Source organism: Argopecten irradians, chromosome 12 (assembly GCF_041381155.1).
Source record: "Argopecten irradians isolate NY chromosome 12, Ai_NY, whole genome shotgun sequence".
In the NCBI taxonomy this organism is placed as follows: Eukaryota; Metazoa; Mollusca; class Bivalvia; order Pectinida; family Pectinidae; genus Argopecten; species Argopecten irradians.
The window spans coordinates 18,202,764-18,228,300 of record NC_091145.1 but is presented as its reverse complement, the minus strand read 5'-3'; the positions used below and the strand labels follow the sequence as shown (position 1 = coordinate 18,228,300).

Below are 25,537 nucleotides of genomic sequence, written 5' to 3'. Positions count from 1 at the left end.
TTTTACCCAAAGTGCTCGTTTGTAAATCGGATAGAAGGTTGAAGTGTCTTCAGTCTTTGTAATTCATACTATCTATTTGGATTGGGGTATACTTGAGATCTTTGAAGATTTCATTCATTGACTGAAGTATATGCTGACCCCTATAGACACCCGGTCAGAGTGTACAGAGAGAAGAATAAAAGTATATCATTCATGTCATTTATACTGAAACACATAATACAGTATGTGTACCAGACCTATAACTTGTCAATATAAAGACCAGCCAAGAGACAAGGAAAAGGGTCATTATGAAGCAGGTGGTCATTATATAGAGGTTAAGGCATGGTAGTTACATGAAAGCTGTATACATGTATTCCAATAATAATATGCTACCTGATTAAGTTTGTGGTAAAATCTGTTAAGAACTGATCAAAACATAATGCATTGGATAAATGAGGTATATTGATCATATATCTGCTTTTATTGCTTAATTTCTTATCTGAATTAACTCATAGATACATTCCATTAAAAATGCAAGACAAGTTATACTTACAGTGAATTTAGGGGAAAAAAACAAAAAAAACCAGTAAGGATACGTGGAGCACTATGTTTATTAGAAGAAGTTATTATTATATTATCTTTAAAGTAATACATTTTCTAAAGCTATAATTCACTTCAATTTTCAAACCTTAACCACAGGTATTTGTAATTAGAACTATATCTAGCCAGGTATTTGTAATTAGAGCTATATCTAGCCAGGTGTTTGTAATTACATCAACTAAATTTACCTGAACAGGTGTCCTTCATACTATTTATAGGAAATGATTTTATCCAATTACATGATATTTCGTACTATACACCACTATTTATATAAATGCTGAATATACAGTTTTAACCTGGTTATGATATAAATGTAATTACCTTGTTCAATTGAGCCCCAGAATGTGATTATAACTATGTATACCGTGTAAAAATGCCTAGAATCATAATGGCTTCATGATCACATTATTCAGAAAATTTACATTTTACTATATAAGCTCCATGAAAGAAAAACTGCTTAATATTCTGAGACATAGTCACATTTAATTTGTACAACTACAAACACAAGTGTCAGAATTGTGTCAGCACAACCTAAACTTGTATGTGCTGATGTTGTTTATGCACAAAACTTGGTGTGGAATGATAACTGTTGGTTTGTGTATTGCTGCACTTATATGCAAACTGTGCAAGGTCATGGCCATGACTCAAATTGTGCTACATCTGCATCTCCTTAGCACTTTTTGTCCTATTTAAAAAGTGATTATGAATTAATCAATATCAGAGTTAAGTGGGAGAGTTTGATTAGGATCTATAGAGGTCATCAGGTGAATAGTTTTAGAAACAGAACTTGTATTTGTGTTTCCATTAGTGTTTTGTCTATCAGAGTACTGATCTAGTAAGATATCATGTACAGCTGTACATGGCTACAAATTCCATGTCGTCTTTGCATAATACAAAATTAATTCCCTTCTTGGTAGATATTTATAGATATTTTTTGTGACATCATTATTTTGTGAGTGAAACTTAATTGCATCATTTTCTGTGAAAAGTATGACATTTCGCTTGCAAATACATGTTATCACAATCAATACCTATCCTCATGGGCAGACAACTCTGTAATTTGAAAAAACGGAATATTAGTATTGAACTTATTATGTGTATATGCAGTATTATGCAGAAGTAATTAATGACCATGCACATTTTGTCACTATACTTATCTAAAAGGCTGTATCTTTGAAATTCCAGTTTTCTTCAATTTTATTTTATACAGAGTTATTGCCCTTTGTCAATCAAATGTTATATGATATATTGAATTCAGAATTAAGCTAAATGTTTTTGTGACTTTGTATTTTTCAGGTATAAATTGTCAACGCCGGCAGCCTCAGTGTGAGCAAGGTAGTTGTTATCCAGCCACAGGAGATCTGCTGATCGGCAGAAGCAGTGATGAACAATTGTATGCTTCATCTACATGTGGTTCTAGAAATCCAGAGACCTACTGTATTGTTAGTCATTTAGAGGAGGAAGAAAAATGCTTTAGTTGTGACTCTCGGACCCCATGGTCTTTGCAGAATAATCAGAGTCATAAAATAGAAAATGTTGTATCTTCTTTTATAAGGGACAGGAAGACACGTTGGTGGCAGGCGGAGAACGGGCACCAAAATGTATTCATTCAGTTGGATTTAGAGGCAGAATTCCATTTTACCCATCTCATCATGACCTTTAAATCCTTTAGACCAAAGGCTATGCTTGTAGAGAGATCTCATGATTTTGGAAAAACATGGAAAGTTTACAGGTATTTTGCCTACAACTGTGAAAAGTCTTTCCCAGGAATTTCCCGAGGTCCGGTGCAAAATCTTACGGATGTGATTTGTGAGACAAGATATTCCGATGTGGAACCTTCGTCAGGAGGGGAGGTAATTCATAATCAATAACATGTATAATTATGTCTCTGTCATTTCTGCTTCCGCTTAGTGCTCAGCATTAAGGGAGTAGTACGACTGGTAAGCCCATTGTCAGTATAATGTGATCGGCGTGTTGCTTGGTATCTTCTGCAGCATGCCTCAGTGATATAGCACTATAAATAGGGCAAGAGTTCCACTATACAAAAAGACATCACATGGATATACCGCAGTCTCCCAAAACATGCATCTCGCACTTCATACACACTGCAGACATGGGACACCGTCCTTACATGACCCTGGCTGTTCATTGGATGTTAATTTATCAATTAAACCAAGTCATTAATTGGGGTGAAGGGAGTATTAATAAAATTGTTACTAATGTCTGTCATAGCCTGTCCTGTTCCATCCCACCATATTCTGTCTGTGCCATTCCAATTAGGGGACATTTATGTCATAGACACTTCCATGTTTTCAGTAAACACTTTAATGCCAATATATAAGTATGTGAGCAGCAAACCTATCTGTCTGTCTATGAAACCTTATACTTACAACTTTCAACTGTCAAACATAGAGCACAAGAAGGGAGCTTATATATAATCATTCTCAACTGTTTTTGCAGAGGGTGCAGTTGCATTCAACATTAAATTAGAAATAAAATATAATTCTTTTCATAAATTGGTATGCAAAGCTCTTTAAGTGCATGTAATTGAATCTCATTCATTCATATTAATAGTACAAAATTTCTTGAAAAAGAGCAAACACTATTTGGTACACACTCTTTAAATCTTTTTTTTTTTTTTTATAATTTTCTTTTCATTCAGGTTTTTCATCATTGCAATTTACAAATTTACAAATTATCATAACTATCAACTTGTTAAATCTCACTCTTATATATACAAGAAATTCACTTACCCATCTGATTCACACAATAGGTATTACATTTACAAGTAGGACCATATACCCATCTGTACAAACTCATGCATGCATGCACACCTACTTTCATACACCTACAAGATGCTTTGTTATATAAATTTTATTCTTGTAAATCTATAAAAAGAAGGACCAAGAAAAATGCCATAGGGAGAATATTCAGTTAACTGCAATGTACATGTTCACTCTTTAAATCATTACAACAATATGTCCTGAAAGTTGGCTTAATCAGGTCATCACTATAAAACTCTCATTGTAAAACAAACTATTTTACACAACCTAGCCATACATTTCGGAGCAGATTTTCTCGCCATAATCTATAGTTATTTTTATTGTGGGTCAGACAGCTTGACCCGTGGCTGAGGCCTGTCCTAAATCTCCTATACAAACACCTGTTCCACAGGTTAACCCAGGTAAGCAGCTTTAGCCCCTTTCTGCCTCTATTGTTACATTATATAAGACCTTGTTTAATCTGTAATGGATTTACTTATTTGTTATTGATAAGGTAAAACCTGTCCTTGATAAACTTAAAACCTGCACTGTGAGCCTCGTCTTCCATAAACTTCACCTTACTCTCTAATCAGGTGAGAATACCGCTGAAAACCTGTCCTTGATAATATAAGTTAACTTTATTCACCCCTGAAGACCCGTTTGGAATCCCCCAAAACTAAAGCTACAACAGTTCATTATAATATTTCAGGGGTGAATGCACCAGTAAAACCACTGAGTTTCGTTCCCCACAATCTTCATCTTACTCTAATCAGATGAGACTTAGATATATAATAGTACTGGCCATATTGTATGCCCTGTAATCATGTGTAAGCTGTTTTGAACTTATCCTTAAAATCTTGTAACATTATACATATTCAGAGAAAAAATTCAATATCTAAATAAGGTAATTATATAATAAGAGAAAAAATTCAATATCTGAATAAGGTAATTATATAATAATGAAAAAACTTTGTAACCTCCCCTTCAATCAAACAAAACACCATAAGGTTATAATTATGTCTTGTTCTGTCAATAAATTACCCATTTGCAAAAATACATTTAGGTCATGCACTAAGCATTTTCCAAGTTTCCTTACAAGGAATATTAGATTGTTCCCTGAGTCTGTGATAGCACAAGAAACAATACTAAATCAAAAGGAACTCTATAGCTTTAAGATAAAAAAAAATACAAAAAAAAAAGAGTTTATATATGTGTCAGGTGGAAATTAAAAAGGATTTGTAACAAAGTTTGATTTACATTATGCAGTACTTTAGTAATTAAAATGACATTTTAATTGTAGTCACAGATCAAATATCATGTTATTTGCTTAACTTCATGCAGTCTTGGATGCATGTATACATACAGCTATATATATATTGACTTGAATTAAAGGTACCATGCTGATTTGAACATTTGATTTAATATATCGTATATTATATATCGTACATGTTTAAGTACATTAACCAATACTTGAATGAACAAACCCTGCTGTGATCTATGTTGTAATTTGACCCTGTACTTTGTAGTTTTATCTACAAACCATATACATTGTCTGTCGTTATTAAAACAACATTGATATCGTAACACATATTACACATAACAATTGTACTTTAAATCCATTGTCTCCAAATATTTGCATTAAAGCAACTATTTCGTAATTATCTTTGAATTGTAAAATTATACCCTAGCTTGTATATTTATGGGTATTGAAAGATAAATTATTGTTTGGAAATTAATATAATTTATCGTGGAACATATACAAGTCTTTAGTTGTATAAACACTTACATATATATAGCCTAGTTGAAACTTAGTTACTACAGTTTAATTCACTGCCTACATGACTGTTTTATTACTATAGACTCTTAATTTGTTTATTGAAACTAAGAGAGACCCCGGGGGACTACTATAGTTAGCTATATATAGTTACAGATGCCATATGAGGGGGGGATCACAAGGTAATCGACCAATGATCTAACTCCGTCTCAGCATCTATACCTGTCCCCACCTGTGGGTGGTGTGATATTTCACACCTGTACTACCTGGGACAGGTGTAATTAAAAGTTACCTGATGATAAGGTGCTACAGATCAAACGAGTATGCAGGCTTAGTTATGTAATCTTGTGAATCCTGTTTCTGGTGGGATTACATAGGAATACTTTACATCACACCTTGTAATACACAGGCCCTGACACCTTCATTTACCTTGAGCTGTACATATACTGGAGGAGTCTAGCTTGTAGGAGTAGTACCCCAGATATAATTTTTCAGCTCTAGCTCTGCTGTGTAGGTTGGAAGTTATAGAGTAAACAATGCTTTAGATTAATTTAATTAACACAATCATCTGGATTTAATTGGCACCTTCAATTAATTGTATATTGCATTTGATGTATTAATTACGTAGTATAATATAATAGAAAACAATATTGGTAAAGCATCATCAACTAGTCCCACCTTCAGGTTATTGTGACGTACTTTGATGTGACTTGGTGATGTCATAATCACTGTATAGAAATACGGGACTAATCAATGATAAATCATACTTAACCTGTGTCATTTTGGGATCTAAAAACCCCATCCTGTTTTGAGGTTATTTGTTAATTAGTATCTGAGCTACAAGACCTCTCTCTCTAGATTTTTATATAGTTTCTGCATTTCCAGTAAGTTTAGGTGAAGAATGTTGGGCAGGGTGCTATATAATGTGTGTTGGTTTGTGAAAGCCAAAGTCAATAAATGGTTTGGCCTGGTCATTAGCTGTGGCTGTTGGGGATTATCGGGGAGATGGGGGAGTTATATAGGGAATATACACCACAGCTATTTATAGATCGGCATATCTATACTCTGCCCAGCTCAGCTATGTAACACTTCCAGTCTTCCTCTTACACTCTGTACATCATCACTCTTATTTGTTTGTCAGACGAAGGATTCAGAAGTGCTTGTCCTTGGCAAAAGTATATCTGTTAATAATCTTTTCACAGCTGTAAGACCTACAACAAGCACGTAGCAACTCCTTACCGAACATATAATGCTATATTGTTAAATTCGCTCTAGTTAAAAAAAAGGATTGTGAAATGAAGAAATCTTTGATTCATTCTAAAGCTTGGCCTGCTGACCTGAATATAGCAGACAGATGTACCAGGGCCTATTGGGAGGGGTACCTACACATATATCTACAAATTTAATGGTTTATGAAATGGGTCGTGGTTCACATAGGTAAATAGGTTGGTGTGTAATGTCAATAGGAGGCTAGAAGTATGTTTGAGCTGTTGGGAGTTAGTGCCCATAAACTAGGGATAAAGATTACAGTATGGCTTCGATACCCCGACCCTGGATCATACAGTTGATATTACTTCTTTGACCTATGCAGAAAATGTCACTGCATGGTGACTTTTGTACCCTGATCATCCTAGATATTATCCTCTGGGTATACCAACAAAATTACTTCATTATGAATATAGTATTATATATATTCCCCTGATAAGCAATTTTATAAGCATAGTTTTGTCATATATACATAAACAAACATCTTCTTGAAAGCTTGATCATGATGAGTCGAATGAAAAAGACTACGTTAAAAATCAAAAAAATATTTGAAGAGATTCAAGGTATTTCTATATGCAAAATCTTTATTTGGATTTTATAGGGCTCGATTTAGATTTTAAGCTCACCTGGCCCGAAGGGCCGGTGAGCTTATGTCATGGCGCGTCGTCGTCGTGTCGTCCGTCCGTCGTCCGTCCGTCAACATTTCCTTTAAATCGCTACTAGTCATAGAGTTCTGCATGGATTGTAACCAAATTTGGTCACAAACATCCTTGGGGGAAGGGGAACAGAACTTGTATAAAGTTTGGCTCTGACCCCCCGGGGGCAGGAGGGGCGGGGCCCAATAGGGGAAATAGAGGTAAATCCTATAAATCGCTACTTGTCCTAGAGTTCTGCATGGATTGTAACCAAATTTGGCCACAAACATCCTTGGGGGAAGGGAAGAGAACTTGTATAAAGTTTGGCTCTGACCCCCCGGGGGCAGGAGGGGCGGGGCCCAATAGGGAAATAGAGGTAAATCCTATAAATCGCTACTTGTCCTAGAGTTCTGCATGGATTGTAACCAAATTTGGCCACAAACATCCTTGGGGGAAGGGGAACAGAACTTGTATAAAGTTTGGCTCTGACCCCCTGGGGGCAGGAGGGACGGGGCCCAATAGGGGAAATAGAGGTAAATCCTATAAATCGCTACTTGTCCTAGAGTTCTGCATGGATTGTAACCAAATTTGGCCACAAACATCCTTGGGGGAAGGGGAACAGAACTTGTATAAAGTCAGGCTCTGACCCCCGGGGGCATGAGGGGCGGGGCCCAATAGGGGAAATAGAGGTAAATCCTATAAATCGCTACTTGTCCTAGAGTTCTGCATGGATTGTAACCAAATTTGGCCACAAACATCCTTGGGGGGAAAGGAACAGAACTTGTATAAAGTTTGGCTCTGAACCCCCGGGGCAGGAGGGGCGGGGGCCCAATAGGGGAAATAGAGGTAAATCCTATAAATCGCTAATTGTCCTAGAGTTCTGCATGGATTGTAACCAAATTTGGCCACAAACATCCCTGGGGGAAGGGGAAGAGAACTTGTATAAAGTTTGGCTCTGACCCCCCGGGGGCAGGAGGGGCGGGGCCCAATAGGGGAAATAGAGGTAAATCCTATAAATCGCTACTTGTCCTAGAGTTCTGCATGGATTGTAACCAAATTTGGCCACAAACATCCTTGGGGGAAGGGGAAGAGAACTTGTATAAAGTTTGGCTCTGACCCCCCGGGGGCAGGAGGGGCGGGGCCCAATAGGGAGAAATAGAGGTAAATCCTATAAATCGCTACTTGTCCTAGAGTTCTGCATGGATTGTAACCAAATTTGGCCACAAACATCCTTGGGGGAAGGGGAACAGAACTTGTATAAAGTTTGGCTCTGACCCCCTGGGGGCAGGAGGGACGGGGCCCAATAGGGGAAATAGAGGTAAATCCTATAAATCGCTACTTGTCCTAGAGTTCTGCATGGATTGTAACCAAATTTGGCCACAAACATCCTTGGGGGAAGGGGAACAGAACTTGTATAAAGTCAGGCTCTGACCCCCCGGGGGCAGGAGGGGCGGGGCCCAATAGGGGAAATAGATGTAAATCCTATAAATCGCTACTTGTCCTAGAGTTCTGCATGGATTGTAATCAAATTTGGCCACAAACGTCCTTGGGGGAAGGGGAACAGAACTTGTATAAAGTTTGGCTCTGACCCCCTGGGGGCAGGAGGGGCGGGGCCCAATAGGGGAAATAGAGGTAAATCCTATAAATCGCTACTTGTCCTAGAGTTCTGCATGGATTGTAACCAAATTTGGCCACAAACATCCTTGGGGGAAGGGGAACAGAACTTCTATAAATATTGGCTCTGACCCCCCGGGGGCAGGAGGGATGGAGCCCAATAGGGGAAATAGAGGTAAATCCTATAAATCGCTACTTGTCCTAGAGTTCTGCATGGATTCTGACCAAATTTGGCCACAAACATCCATGGGGAAGGGGAACAGAACTTCTATAAATGTTGGCTCTGACCCCCCGGGGGCAGGATGGGTAGGGCCCAGTAGGTGAATTAGAGGTAAATATTCGAATTCCTTCAGAAAAGAAACAATGATCCTGTATTTAGAACATTACTTGGCATTACAAACCAGGTGAGCGATACAGGCCCTCTGGGCCTCTTGTTTGTTTGTCATCAGTTTGAAAGGAGATCTTAATAAGATGAAATAAAATGGGGGATCTTTTTGTGGATGTATCTCCCATAAGAATGATTATGTATTGATAATCAGGTAGTAGTAGGGAATCTATAAGATAAATGTAAGTTAGTACATGTATGTAAGTCTGAGTCCGTGTGTTGTTTGTTTACAGTAAGTAATTTTTGCCAGATTGGTAGATATGTAATTTTACTTTAGAGAATTTACCTTCATTCCTGTAGATTCGTGAAGTAATAAACATGTACCTACTTTATTTGGAAGTAAGGCTAGGAACCTGATGTAGGACTCTGCTGACCTGGTCATTTAAACCTATTAGGGTCCACATAGAAATTTAAGAGGTGCTACTGGAGACAGGGTATTGTATGTGTTCCACCTCTATACATTCTACGATGACATCTTCTGATAAACATCGCCCTATTGAAGGATTTTAAGGATTTATAGAACCTTACAAATACCCTTTCTTGGCATATTTTTTCCACCTGTCGTCAATCTGAATGCTTCAATAGAAAGTACAACAGATAATGAAAAACACTTTCTATTTAATTGGAAAATAAAAACATTTGTAATATAATGATTTCATTGTTATTCAAGAAATGTAGTTTTAAACTTGTGTATTTAGGGATTTTGTGTTGGAAACATTCAACTCAGCATATCTGGAATATGTAGGAGGTGGCCTAGATCTGACTCAGCTATAGTCCTTGATATATGGCTAAAGGGTTATATTCTCCTTTCTCAAGTTATAATACAGGAGAGATTCATCCTCAAAATCTGTCCTGTAGGTTAAAGTTTAATGGCTTGGGTGACTGTAGTACCAGTTAGCAAAATTGGTAACTTATTGTACAGTGCACATCTGGTAGACTGTACTAAATGATTTACTCATCCCAACTGGCAAAGTGGCAGCCATCAACATACATGCAGAAATCATCCTTTTCACAGAAAGTTGAAAACCCGTATTCTGTAAGAGACTGTCTACACATTTTAACAGAAATATTCAAGCATTTTTCAACCTTGAAAATTTTACCTTAAATACGATTCCAGCAATAGTTGCATTTTCTTTATATATAATAATTGATATTTTTGCCATAATTAAAACTTCAGAAATAAGTATGTTGAAAGTGTCTATTCTCATAAAAAAATAGTTAAAATTTTAACTCATCCTCTTGTTTTGTTTAGATTTACCGTATATGAATGTTTGTGTAAATCGGGGTTTCATTTCCTATAATTTCACCAAAGATAATCAGAAAATAAAAAAAGTGTGTGTACATTAGCGGTAAGAAATTCCCAAGAATAAGTTTTTTAGAGGATCTCATATTGAGTTTGTATATCTATCTAACATGATGAAATGCACTTAAATTGTCTCTTCAGAAGACTGACATTTAGAATAACTATTGATTGTACTCTAGTTTTTACAACATTTTACACTCCCATAATATAGCTGGCCTATGAGCAGACAATGCAGGATTATGACCTTTGAAATTACAGCACAATGGAAACTTTACATTAATTCTGAATGGCAACTATTATAGATTGGAAAGAGGGAATGAATTTGTAATTATGAGAAATAAAGTAATTGCAAATTATATATATATAATTAATACTTCTGAAAATATTGCTTAAATCGTCTTAGAAGATAAAAAAATGACATGTCATATATAAAATAATATACAGTCAAATCTGTCTTTAAAGATCTAGACCTGCACCCATTAGGGACAAAAGAAAAGTGGTATTATAATATATAGCTAATCAATTTTAATATATATAGGTTTGTACATGTACTATATAAAAATGGCTATTTGGGACCCTAATGATATCAGGATTTGGGTTTTATTTATTTAACATCCTATCAACAGCCAGGGTCATGTAAGAATGTGCCAGGTTTGTTGGTGGAGGAAAGCCGGAGTACATGGAGAAAAACCACCAACCAGCAATCAGATTTGAATGATCTATATCAAGGTGGAGGGCTTGTGGTAATATGTCGAGGTATCTTAACACTCAGCCACTGCAGCCAGGGGGCCCTAGGAAAGTGGTTGACTTAGCTAATAACATCCTCGCTACTCCAGGAGTTCCGATCACTTACGATCTACACCCCTGGACTATCTCTTAGTGAAATTGAAGGCAGCTCAGCTGAAAATATTTGACCAATCACAGACCAGCAAAGAGATCCCTTGAAGACTACAGATGAGAGCGACGCCCAACTTCCAAAGCCACACAATCTAACCACAGGTCTAAATTACCTGTTCTGTTCTGTTGCCTCCATTTATAGTCCAGGGGTGTAGAGATCGTAAGTGATCGGAACCCATGGAGTATCGAGGATGAGCTAATAAGTATCTGGTCTTTGTACAGGGGTGGCCAGCTAAAGACAGGTTTTTGCTGTTCTGTATCGCAATAGACATCATGTAGCTCTACAGATATCTTTAGGTCAAATTTTTTACCATCTGTAATGATATATTTGTTTACCATAAATATGATAAGGAATTTCCGGTTATCAAAGTTCAAGATTAAACGGATTGATTATGATATTGTATGATATACTCGGTATATTACACAAGTTATAAAACTTTATTATATTGATCAGTGTAAAGCAAATTAAAATTGATAGGTTTAGAATTGTTTACAATGCATAGTAGGATTCATATGAAAGTCTCATGACAATTAATATAAATTGTCTTAAAAAATAAATACAAAAATAAATATCTAGCATATTTATATGGAGAGAATACAAAAAAAAAAGTAAATATAAAATATCTTGTATACTTATATGGAGAGAAAACAAATGAATGTCATCATTATATATAAATGCTGGCATACTTCACAATTCGCATGGTCAGTAAATTATTCCCATAATATATACACATACCAGGATAAAATATGTATGTTCTCAAAACAATAAAGTAAAAAAACAAGGCTAAATAATCACCAACAGAAACAGCTGAAATGTCAGTTATTTATACACATCCTGGATCGCCGACAAACATCCTGATAAGGGCTAACAAGGAGGCCAAAACAACAGCAAAAAATGAACAGATGTCTGCACATTAATACAATTGTCAAAACATTTCTAGGTAAACTTATCACTGATTGTACAAAATTAATTAAATAGATGTTATATTTTGTCATATAATTAGTAAAAGTGTATACTCTGAATACCTTTGTGATAATAAACCTTTTATTTACGCTTAAAGAGGACTTTAAAGCCTGGATTTCTACGCCTATTGAACATGACACCTGCCATAAGATTAAAATGGGGGAATTAATATTGTGTCAACTGTGTCAACCCATGTCCCAACCTATGTCTTAAATTTTGGCGATCTTGGCGTGTCTTTTGTCCTCCACACACCTTATGCCATCCTGTCATTAACCAGTATACTAACTGTACATCCATTCACAAACGATACGGAATGGACAAAAGGAATCTTAGTTCTTAATAAATTCTGATTTCACAAATAGTCTTCTTAGATTGTTTCAGAGGCTTACAGACATTTATATTTCACAATTGTTTATTGCTGAAAATTATATTTGTTTACGATTAGTGTTGAAGTCCAGCTTGCGAAGCAGGTGGAGACCCGGGCCGTTCAGCAACGTACCCCGAATTTTTGTTCACTCACCCCTTTTGTACCGATAAATGCCAATGGTTGTGAAAAAGTTATGAATAGACTAATTGATCTTCAATGTATCAATATTTCTGTATATACATGACGAATAATGCTGTATCAACAACACTATTTAATAAGAAATATACTACAATGAAATGTTGAACCACCTGGCCAGACCACTGGCCGCTACGTGCATGGCTTTCGACTGGTTGATCACCTCGGGCAACAGTCATAGTTAGTTGAGGACAATTAATAATATTTGATTTAACGTATATTACCAACACATAACTCAATAAGTATACTTGTAAAATATATCTATTTCGTTATTTCCCATGTATATCATTATTTTAAATGAATGGTATAAACCACCGTTACACATAAAATGAAGATATACATGTATGTGTACGTAGACGTACAGTATGGCTGCCGATATCTCGAAAAATAAAATAGTGAAATCGTTCAATTTCATGAGTTTATTTTTTTATTTTTTAATCACTTTTATTCCATGTGCCGTTGTGTGAAGTCCCAAATCGAGGTGATATTACTTTTAAATAATTTGAATACATGTTAGATAGACTACATTTAGATGTATGAATATAGCTACAATCAAGGATTTAAATACGTCCTTGCTACAATGTAGATCGTAATTACTATAAATGCCGACCAGGACACATTGCGCACGGCTTGAGAATACTAAAAATACTCGAAGTTTTGACTTAAACAAGATATCGATAAACAAGTAAACTATACAAATGACTGCATCTTGCAAATAGTTAATAAACTAAAATTCCAAATATTTTCTAACTAAATAAGTTTAACCCATTTAATGAAATAAATTTTTGTGGACTATGAAAAATGACCGAAATTCATGGGATCAATCTCGAGCAGTACTTGCAACCAGAGAACATATATACATATATATTTATGACTGTAAGTAACCTACGAATAATGGCAATAAGTTTTAAATTGGACATCAATCAACGAACATCGTAAGGTGGTCTTTACTCAAGTATAAGACTTATAGCAATAACGTAAATTGATATAATTTGGAGGAAACTTGAGAATTTAAATAAGTAGTTTCCAAGGTCAAATTAGTACTACTGCCAATCTGTACAATGTTTATACAGTAGTTTCTAATGGCTGACCCGTGTTTTTTTTCACTCGTGGGCGAGTAGAAAATGGGAGTATAAACGGAGTAAAATAATATATAAATACCAGATGTTTATATTCTAAATATTATTGTTAAATATTTTTATTTACCCCCTTTTTATAAATTAAAATAACGCAATAGTTCTCGGATTGTACGTACTATTATAGTACAATAAAATGTATAAAAACATCGCAAAGCGGGCTGTTATTCCCTCTATGTTTATGAGTACGGGGGGATAAATATACGGCAGTTGTACCTTGAGCTGCCGGATGTAAACGTTCATCGCCATCTTTTCTGAAATTGTCCTATTTGATTATGATAGTTAATAGTCTATGTGCATTATCACTATATAATGAGTCATACTGGCTAAAAGCCTGTCCTATCTAATTAGGACACCAAAGGGACAAGAAAAATGTCCATATATGGATAGATTTTGCTTTAATACAGAGTCAAATTATAAAGTTAATTGCATCTGCCAATGATGATGACGAGCATCTGGTCCATTTATAAATGTAGACAGGTATCTTTGATATTGGCGTTCCATTCCCCTAAACTGGTACAAACTATTTTGTAAAAAATACCAAAAAACATCATCTTATCACAAATATTTTAATGTAAAACAGTCAAGCGTGACACTCATAAAGTAAAACGATACTGCCTTTAGAAAACCCTATTTAGATCTGCAATGTCATTATTCACAGATTTCATCTTGTCCAACGTAGAATAGTTCGAGAAAATCGCGCAATCTACAGTTAATAACTGGCTATGTATAAATTTAGGCGATTATAACCATGCCTGCCATCATTAATTGGTAGAACTCTCATTGTGGCATCTGGCTTGTATGATGTTGCTGATGTAGAGAATGTGTGAGTAAAGCCTGCTGTTATAGAGACTGACTATTGGTGTGAGGATTCACATGGTGTCAAAGGTCACACGTCTGACACCCTAACAAGTCAAGGGTATTTCCTACTCTGTGTATTGGAGTTCCTCTAAGGTTAGCTCCCTTTGATCTTGTCACCTTGGATCAGTAGTCTATGGTATTACATCATGTAGTCTGTGGTACACACACCTTACTCATTAATTTGTAGGCGCCATACTTAATAGGTCAGACAACAAAAAAAACCAGGTTAGGATTCACGGTCTCCTAGAAAGTCAAGGGAGATAATCTCTTCTGGTGGACACATGGTTAAGGTGTTTCTGACATACCTAGCCCTCCACATTAAGTCTGCCCGTATAAAGATTATTTGAGGACTGAGATTTTTCCAACCTCTTGGGACAGGTATGAGGATACTTAGTTAAATAATCTAACCTGCAGAATTTTTAATATACATGTATAATTTCAAAACATCTGCATTCAGAAGTTGATAAAAATGTTAAATTTTGATCTGGGAATTTGACATAATGATGACTAGTCTATATACACTATGTGTTTTCCTCACTATTATTGGTTTTCCAAAATTATTATTGATAACTGGCAGTCCCCAAAAAACCTATGTGTCAGGTCAGGGCAAGTTTGATTGAAATAAATGATTAGCCTATAGTCATAACAAAAAATAATGTGGCATTGGATGACATAGAGTTTAAGAATCATCTACTTCACTATAAAATTGATACCTGTAGTTTTTGTGCTATCATGTGTTGATGACCAAACATACTAGCTTCTTTAGTCTGTAGTTACAGAGAGTTATCTGTCCTTGCAGGTAGTTATGGATTGTGACATCAAGATGTGTGTCAGAGAAAATTATATGAGTCGCCCTCAAAATAATGATGTCACAATGAATACCTACCAAAGTAAGGGAGATAACTCTACAATAATGCAAAGATTGGATACAAACATGCTTTTGGGTGCCTTAACTAATTTACAAGAATATCATTAATCAGTTTTAAGTGAATCATTATTACTGCAACAAATAACATATCAATAGAAATCCTATGTCTGCTTCAAAGGAGATGAAGCAGTTGATATTTTATAATATCAGTGAATATTTAATAACACCAGTAATTTCTGTTACAGGTTATTTTCCGTGTACTGCCCCCATTCATTCCAGTCCGTGATCCTTACAGTGTAAATGTTCAGAACCTGCTCAAGTTAACAAACCTCCGAGTCAACTTTACAGAGCTTCACACACTTGGTGAGGAATTCATTGTGAAATATAGATAAAATTCAACAGGAAATGCTGATTGAATCGGTGTTATATCTTCCCTTTGCCAATAAATTTTGACAATTAATCATTTTAATGAAGCTTTAATTAAGAATATAATCTAAAGCAGATTTGTAAAATGACTTTCTAATTGGTAATTATACAATCTCCATAGCAATTATCTTGATAAATCCATACATTTCTACTTTATTATTGTGAAAGAAAAAGATTTTGTTAGATTTTAATAAACTTTCGTCTGATCAGACTTTTAATCTGTCATGTAAACATTTGTTTTTTTCAGGTGACACCCTTTTGGACAGCCGTCGTGAAATCAAAGAGAAATATTACTATGCTATATATGATATGACTGTAAGAGGAAGCTGCAGTTGCTATGGTCACGCATCTAACTGTGTACCAGTACCCGGCTACAACAACCACTCGGGAATGGTAAGGGGGTAGAGATAACAACTTTTCACTATGATGCTCTTGGATACGCTCAAATACAAGATCTAACAACTCTTTGTTCGGGGTCACCTCAGCATGATCTCTGGCCAAGAATCAAAACATCTTAGGACTTTCTAATAGCCATTTATATTCAAGAGAGAATTTACCACACTGAAGATTTCATGGGCAACTCACTGATTGGTTAACTATAGGGGTCATGCTGAGATAACCCAGAACAGGGAGTTGTTAGTTCTTGTATTGGAGCGTATCGTAGAGCACTGTAGTGGAGCGGAATCACAAGTCTTATTTCAATCAGATTGAGGTACAAAGAAAAATCCTATTTACATTACAATTTTGAAACTTTTATTATCTTTTATTATTAATAAATGATTAAGTGATGAGAGCAGTTCCATAAATGTTTGTTAAGAGATGTCATTATTTGTAATATTACTGTATGTTTTGTGTAACAGGTGCATGGCCAGTGTGAATGTACACACAACACCATGGGCAGGAACTGTGAGTTATGTAAGACAGGATACAAAGATGTACCATGGCAGCCCGCCAGACATAACCAACCATTCGAGTGTCAGAGTAAGTCTGTCCTCTCAAGTGTTACACATGTCTGTCCTGTCCTGTACTGTCCTATTCTGTCCATTCTTGGCCTATCCTGTTGCATACCATACCAATTTCATATACGGCTGCAGGCCAACCTCGATTTGCACTCTTCCAAGAGTATAGAAGTGAATATAAGTCTGCTCATCTAATTCTATAAATAACAAATTAACAGAATATGTCGAATAGCCTTAAAATAGATGCTGACAAGCTACAGATGCCAAAGTTGATCAGATGCAATAATCTAGAGACCTTATACAGATGGAGTGCAGAAACAGTTTCTAGTGGAACATTTTGTTGCCTAAAATGATAAATATTCATAGTTTTCTCGAGAAAGCTTGTTTGACTAAGAGAAAAACCTGCCTATACCACAACATGCTTACAATTAAGAAATCCTACAATATGTAGAAGAACAGGAGACTAAGAAAACTTATAAACCAATTGACATTGTTAAGAGACCATACTCTCCGGTAGAGGGTTTATTTTTAAATACATCTGCTTTTACTTGTAAAGCAGGCAGTGAAAAGAATGAGGATATCCATACCAACTTAGTATCTGATCAAAATTGTTAAATCAATTAGGTAGAACAATCTGGTAGCATGAATATCAACAATGTATAGGATGTAAGCTAGTGTCGTGAGTGGTGTGGGATAGGACATAAATAGATAGAATAATCTTATTATAAGACAACCATAAAAGTATCTTGTTTTATGAGAGATAACCTTCCTTGCTTTTCTTGGTGAGAATAGTGAAAAAACTGTTATTGATAAACTGTATTATCACATGAAAGAACAAAATCTAAAAGACTAGATTTTTGATTGTTATCCAGACTAGTTGTACAGTCTGTAAATCAACCATGCTGAATACTGTACGTATGGAACCTCGGCGGTGTCCAGTGCGTATATGTTACAAGATCGGGTAAGAACAAAGTGGTGCCGCGTAGTGTATCGAAGTGACTGTGACAACATAATTGATCAAAACCTAGAGGGTAAATAACTGACCATGAAATTGGTCAAGACGATATTACTACCGAGAATTGTCGACTGCCCAAACAGGACATGCCCAGATGGCCATAAAAAAATTCACAAACTAGTCCAACGTAAGATAAGCTAGGAAAAAATTATACAAATTCCCTTGAAATTAACCTTGTAATAGTTTGTCCTTCAACTATGTTACGAAGAATACGTAAGCTAAAGAAAAAAACTTCTTCATCACTTAATCACGTTGTATGTAGGTGATGCGGATTAAGCCAGTGTAGAGAGTTAGAGTCTTAAAGGATAAAATAAACTTAATTAAATGAAAATTTATATATTGGTAACCCAAAACCTAGTAGCGATGCGGCAAAATTCATCAAACCAACTATCTAAGTAACATATAATACTTTCATAACCCAAATAAAGTTTAATGTAATTTTTAACGCAATCTATTATGTATAGATGCAAAGTTTGTAGTTGGTTATGTATCCTATGGTCTGTAAAAAGAAATCTAGAACTATTATTGAGTCGTTAGATAGATTAAGTTTATATTTTAACCTTGATTAAATATATGGTCTATTTTACCTTATAGGAAATCTATTAAATAATTTTAACCCTTTAAATAAGATTGAATATTTGGTCAGTTTTAAAACCCTGGTTAAATATTATTTGTGTATATTTATACTTTCAAGCCATTATTGAGGAAATATATGTTCTATTCTTTACCCATGAGTATGAACATATTCTGTGTATGTTTACATGTAGTTCAACAAAATTCTTGTATTATACACATATTGAGTAATAACATATTGTGTGCGAGTATAGTATGAGACCTTAGAGATGAGGCGTTATATAGGTGTCCGTGATGGTGGACTTATTTGAGACAATGAGAGATAAGTTTTGGCTAAATAGGGACCTACAGACCTGTTACTGAGGAACCGCGATGGATCCGAGGTAAGGTTGAGTAGACTGATTTGAAAGCCACATCGACAAGATCCAGCCTATGGACTGGATTGCCGGTACCAGCATTGTACAATAGGTAAAACAATAACTATCACTGGTAAAACTTTGTGAATGTCTGTAATGAAGGACACTTCTCAACGCTGACACTGCTTATGTAATAACCCGAAATAAGGATGTATGAAAATCGTATTCTAGAAAGCAACGGTGCCTTAGTTGTACTAAAAGGTGATTAAGTGAGAATTTCATCTTCTTATTTTAGCTAGAGACAACACCTGTGATCAAAATCTTCGAACGTGCCCAGAGAAAAGCAAGCATAGTAATCACTTATTAAAAAGAAATTGATATTTAACCAATATGATAATGAGTCAAATTTGTAATGAAAAGATCTTTAAAGTTAGCCTAATTACCATTGAACAGTCATAAAGCAAATAATATTAACCTATTAAAAGATAAATTGTCATAGTTAGATTCGTTAAATTGGCCTTATTACACTTAGTGACCCAGTTTAAATCGAAAAAGCTTACCATTGAGAATGAAATTAAGAGCGTTCCCTGATTAAACTATGTTAATAATCCTAAATACCTAATTAGCAACAATTTAATCTAGAAAAAATTTTACCTAGATAATAGAAAAATGATCGAATAAGATATTTTGCTAGTATATGCCCTTACATATACCTATTGAACAATTTTAGATGAGAAATATGCTAGTCACATTGATATAAAAATAGCTCAATAAAAAACTTAATAAGCCTAAATTAACCAAAATTGAAGCATTAAGAAAATAAATATTTAACCATTTATATGAAGAATGAGTTCAGTAAATTTTTAATGTAACCTTATTACGCATTATGATACATTTTTAAGTAGATTAGTGTTAGTACAGTCTATACCTAAGTAAATTGCTCTTCTTAGGTTAATAAAACAACATACGCGAATGTGATAATTGTCACGAATTTTCAAAATATGCCAAGACATTTATTCGTGAGAACATGATTGAGATTGCACCAAATAAACATATTTCATAAATAGTTAGATACCCAAACAAGTGTGATAAAGGCCAAAAAACATTTTCGTTTTTTATTTTATTTACATCCGAACGAAATTTCATATTAATCAAATCATTTATTGTTCAAAATAAACTCTAATGATTTGAACATACGTTGAAATATTGGGACTTTTAATAGTATTATGACTTTGTTGTGTATTCAGCTTGTATTTTGTAACACCCTTGGTAACCATTGGAATCAATAGGATGAGAATAAATGACTATCCTGGCCGAATGGCTTCAGTAAACATTCACGCTTACCTCCTACGGCGGTGGTAAAATGTGACTCCTCTTATTGTAAAGATAATACATGAATTGTAATACAGGATTGGAAAAAAAAATAATTACCAAAGGGATATTATAGAAAAAAAAAAAACTTATGAATGGTGCGATGTTTGACACAAGTTATAGAGATGATGATCATAGGAACAATATAAGTCTGATAATTAAGTACTGTCTAAAATACCATTATAATTTCACCATTAATAATGTTACATAAATTCAACAAGAACAAACAAAAGTCAAACAATTCACTAACATTGTTCCGCGTTCACAATCAAAATCTAAGTACAAAAAAAGAGTTTAAGTGCTTATAAATACTTTAAGATGACTATAACTAGATAATTAACTGTGATTAAAAAAAGGTCGGAACCAAAGGTCTTACAGAGACAATATCGAAAACAAAGAACATACATATATAAAAGTGTATAGTTTACTATGTGAGTCTCCCTAGCTTTCATGATATGACAAATAAAAAAGCAATCCATTCAGAACGAAGATAAGTAAATACATTGAATATCCTTGTTATTTGTTTTCTCATAACCAACTTGAGTATTTGAATACATCAAATGATGCATACAAAGAGCACCAAATAACTGACTCAATCACTACTGCACGTCATAGGTACAAATGTACAAACTCACATAATTGTCTCTAAGCCCCTATCAGAAGCGAAGAAATCTATTACTGGGACGACTGTGTACTGGATCCTCTTGATGTAACACCCGTTGTCATCAAGTATAAATCATATAACCTAGATAAAGAACGCTAAGAGAGTGAGATACTACCAGTATACAGAGGAAAAGACCTGAGAGTAAATAAACCACAGCCATGTTGCCTGTGACAATATGCAGGAATATATGTTGTTGTCTTAAATCAATTCCTATTCTGTTTGTAATGCCCGGTTATTTACTGGAACCTCAAGCGGATTGAGAGCGATGACTGGGAGCGATTTCACCCCGTGTGTGTATAGTACGTGAGGATAATTTGGAAGGGGTGCCGATGTCCGAGGTCCTGAGTTGACTCCCAGAGATCGTGTCAGTGTATCTGTCCCGTACCCAATATATTGTGGACGGCCGATTTAACAAGGCCCAATACACTTGCAAACAATTATTCATCACAATCTGGGATTAGTTCAGATACGAAAGCCGAATGATGCCATGGAAATCGGAGGATAGAATAATAGTTCATATACGCCATTTTAAATGGAATAGGTGAGGTTATACCTTTATGGATAATTAATTTTAATTGACGTGACCAACGAAAATAGAATTTTTCAAATAAAGCTGAAAATGACTTGCTCCACCTTCATATTAAAACCAAGTACATTGAAAGATATTGATCGCTTTGGTCGCATTACTAAGACCTAATCAAGGAAAAAAATGGGGGGGGGGGGGGGTGGGAGGGGGGGGGAAATTGGATATAGAAAAACGATAATATTTATAGATTTAGTGTGATTAGGGACTATTTTAAGAACCAATGGCATTTGGTAATATCAATCAACATAAGGAAAAATTCGATAAAACAAGTGTTAGAATCCCACCTGCTACCACTATAGACCGGCCAAGTGGGTCTTTTTCCAACACAATGTTTTGAACATTCATGATAAACCAAGCTAATTAAGACAAATTTTTTTCTTTTTTTCCCTTAGTGGTAGGAACTTTATTAACATATTTAAAATGTATTGTTGTTAAGACTGAAAGAGACTATTATTTTCTTTGTTTAAAAATTGTAGTTAGTTTATTACATTAGAGAACAAGACCCTCGTTTTATATTTTCTATGGTTTAAAACAGCAGATATTTTGTTACGACAGAGAAACAAGACAATTTCTTTGTATTAAACAGCTGTTATTTGTTACAGCCAGAGGAACTAAGACAATTTCTCTTTATGCTGCGTATATTGTGTTACTGCTGATATTTTTATAGTTACGACAGCAGAACAAGACAGATGACTTTTTTTACACATGGTGTATTTAGTATTACGTAGCCACAGAGAACAATGACAATTTTTCCTTTAGTTATTAAACGGCTGTTATTTGTTACGACAGAAGACAAGAACAATTTCTTATGTAAAACTGCTGTTATTTGTTACGACATAGAACAAGACAATTTATTTGTTTAAACAGCTGTTATATGTTACGACATAGAACAATACCTCGTTAACTTTGTTCTAAACTGCTGATATTTTGGTTACCCACATGAGAACAATACCTCGTTTACTTATAGTATAAAAACAGGGCGTGATATTTGTTACAACACATGAGAACCAGACCCTTATCTTGTGTTTTAAACTGCTGTAATTTTGAGTTACTGACAGAGAAACAGTAACACTATCTATGAAGTATTAAACTGGCTTGTTATTTTTGTTTACGACAGATGAACAAGATAATTTCATTGTTCCTAACTGCATGGTTATTTTGGTTACGACAGATGTACAAGAACAATTAATCTTAGTATTAAACTGTCATATCAATTATGTTACGACCAGAGAACAATACCTCTGTTTACTTTGTTTAAACTGCAGTTATTTGTTACTACAGAGAAAAATACCTCGTTTTTCTTTATTTAAAACTGCTGTTATTTGTTACGACAGAAGCAAGCCCAAGTACCATTTCTTTGTCTAAACGACAGTTATTGTACGACAAAGAACAAGACAATTTTCTCGTTTGTTAGTTTAAACAGACGTTTAATTTGTTACGACAGATAACAAAACAATTTCTTTGTTTTATAAACTGCTGTTATTTGTTACGACAAGAACAAGACAATTTCTTTGTTTAAAAAACGACTGTTATTTAGTTACGAGCAGAGCAACAAGACAATATTCTGTTGTTTAAACTGACGTCTTTTGTTTAGCGACGAGAGAAACAAGACAAATTTCTTTGTTATAAACTACGTTTATTGTTATACGACAGAGGAACAAGTACTAAAATATCATTTTATTGAAACCGTCTGTTATTTGTTATCGACAGAGAACAAAACAAATACTTTGTTTAAACTGGTTTTAAATTTGTTACGACTAGGAGAACAAGACAAATTCTTTGTATAAACTGCTGTTTTTATTTAGTTTACGACGCAGAGAACAAGATTCTGTACACATTGTCCGTCCTCAATACTACAACCATCCTGCCCTCGGAGACAACAGTGGACATGTCAGTGATATCATTAGTGGTATTAACTGAGAGATACAGCATCGAGTTCAACGTTCTCCGTACAACTACATCGACTTACCCGATGGACTACGATATTGTCCATCAGATACAATCCAGCGGTACATATCCCCCACAATTCATTTTTATAATATTTCATTTATTTAAAAACAAAATATTGTTACATATATCAGTGATATCCAAATGCTGTGAATAGTAGTCTTATGACATGATTCTGAAAGAATTAACTACAAAAGAGTTCCTTCTTTACATTTAAAAGAAAATTTGAAATGCATCTGTAAACCAACTTACTAATTATAGTGCCCATTAAATTTTGGTTATTTCAACGAGAAATAAGAAGTCGCAAAAATTGATATTAAAAAGATATAAACCATATAATATTCTAAATCAGTGAGCATTGAAAAAATAGTCGCTAGGCATATAAAACGTGAAATTAAGTCGTAAAAGAAAAAAAAGTTGGTTTACAGTATATTATCAACTATGGAAAGATTATTTATAGAACCAAATGGAACTGACGGCTGATTATATTGATGACCGTACATTTTAATCTTTCTTTGTATGTAGTTGTGCGAATAATTTAAATCAAAAACTCTTACTATCTATCCTTAATGCACAAAGGATTTAGGGTAAGTAACTTGTCACTACGTGTTCTGTCAATCGCTGTGGTTAGGCTACACACGAGTGGTCCCAGTAAGTGGAGCCTCTAGTTACATGGGCAATTCCTCAACCCATTCACACCCCCTGAAGATATACCTTAGATTCTTCTAGATCAAAGGCTGGAATAGGTCCCATTTTGTAATTAATTCAGGGGTGAATGAGTAAGTGTTGGTTAAGTCCCTCATCAGATTAAGTACAAGCAGAACCTGACTTTATTGACAACAGAAAACTGTGTCAGATTTTTACAGTGTGTCCGTAAACTCAGTGTTTTTGTTGATTAATCCCCATTCTTATTATTTTCTTATATTTTACTTTTATTTGTGTCCCATTTTGGGTTTTCATTTATGTTTGATGTTTTATTTTGAGTTTCAGTATATTTCATTTTGTTAAATATGTTAAAAATAAATGATTTATTGAAGAAGCTAAATGAAATCAATTTATAAAAAAATATAATATGTGTGTCTAAAAAATTAATTGAAAACTCAACACTGCCGCGAACAAATGATCCACTACAGAATTACTTGGTAATTAATGGAATTTTGGCATTGTAAAGTTCAGTTTTAGACACATTACAATTAAGAAAAAACCTATAATTTTCATCCAGATGATGAGAAGAGATCATATAAGATATATCATTGCATTAGACGTTTTTTTGATTTCTATGTAAACAGATGCAGGATTATTTGGGAGGATGTCCGTGTGTACGTTGTCGTCTGTCCCGAGGCCCAGTCAACGAGTTGGACCATGTGCTAATCACATGCCATCAGATGATGAAAAAAGTCACCAACCTCATGACTAGTAAGTATCAGAGTTCATGTAAAAAACAGAGTGGTTTGAAGAAGCCCTGAATTTAATGGGCTGAAAATGTAGAGAGGATTAAAATCAGTGACTTTAACGGGCTGTAAAGGAAGTAGAGAGGGTTAAAAAGCCCTTTCTCTAAAAGGCTTTAAAATGTATAGAGTTAAAAAGCCTGGACTTTGATGGTGTAAAAAAGTAGAGAGGGTTAAAAAGTCCTGAGTTTAACACCTTCCTGTTCGGGTGTTTTTGATCTGCTAAATAAGTGAGATTAGCACTTTTTTGTATATCTTATATTCCAAACGTTGGCTGCATAGAACCATAAAGTGTTATGCATCATTGATTAGTATATCACCTGAATTTCATTTTCCTAAATATAGTTTTCACCTTTGACCTTTATGGTAGTAAAGGTCAAAGGTCAAAGATCACCAAAATCACCTTTTTATTGAAAAAAAATCACCATTTTGATTTTTTCTGGATCATTTAACGGGCGGAAAACAACAAACAGCAATCTGTATATTTGAAGATTCAATGTAAACTACAGATAATTCTGAAGATAATCCTTATGAGATAGCCCATTAATTACGATCAACAAAGTTTTGGCACAAAGATTATTCAGTG

At 34.7% G+C, this 25,537-nt stretch overlaps 1 protein-coding gene across 1 annotated transcript in view; it reads left to right on the top strand.

Annotated features, from left to right (window-relative positions):
* LOC138304973 (laminin subunit beta-1-like) overlaps positions 1-24,920 on the top strand; it is a 38,194-nt gene extending 13,274 nt beyond the window's left edge. The window contains exons 3-8 of the mRNA XM_069245390.1: positions 1,876-2,432; positions 15,852-15,969; positions 16,280-16,425; positions 16,893-17,013; positions 23,362-23,565; positions 24,793-24,920. Of these exons, the coding sequence (XP_069101491.1) occupies positions 1,876-2,432; positions 15,852-15,969; positions 16,280-16,425; positions 16,893-17,013; positions 23,362-23,565; positions 24,793-24,920 (1,274 nt within the window). The remainder of the gene's footprint in view (positions 1-1,875; positions 2,433-15,851; positions 15,970-16,279; positions 16,426-16,892; positions 17,014-23,361; positions 23,566-24,792) is intronic.
* Positions 24,921-25,537: the final 617 nt, after the last annotated feature.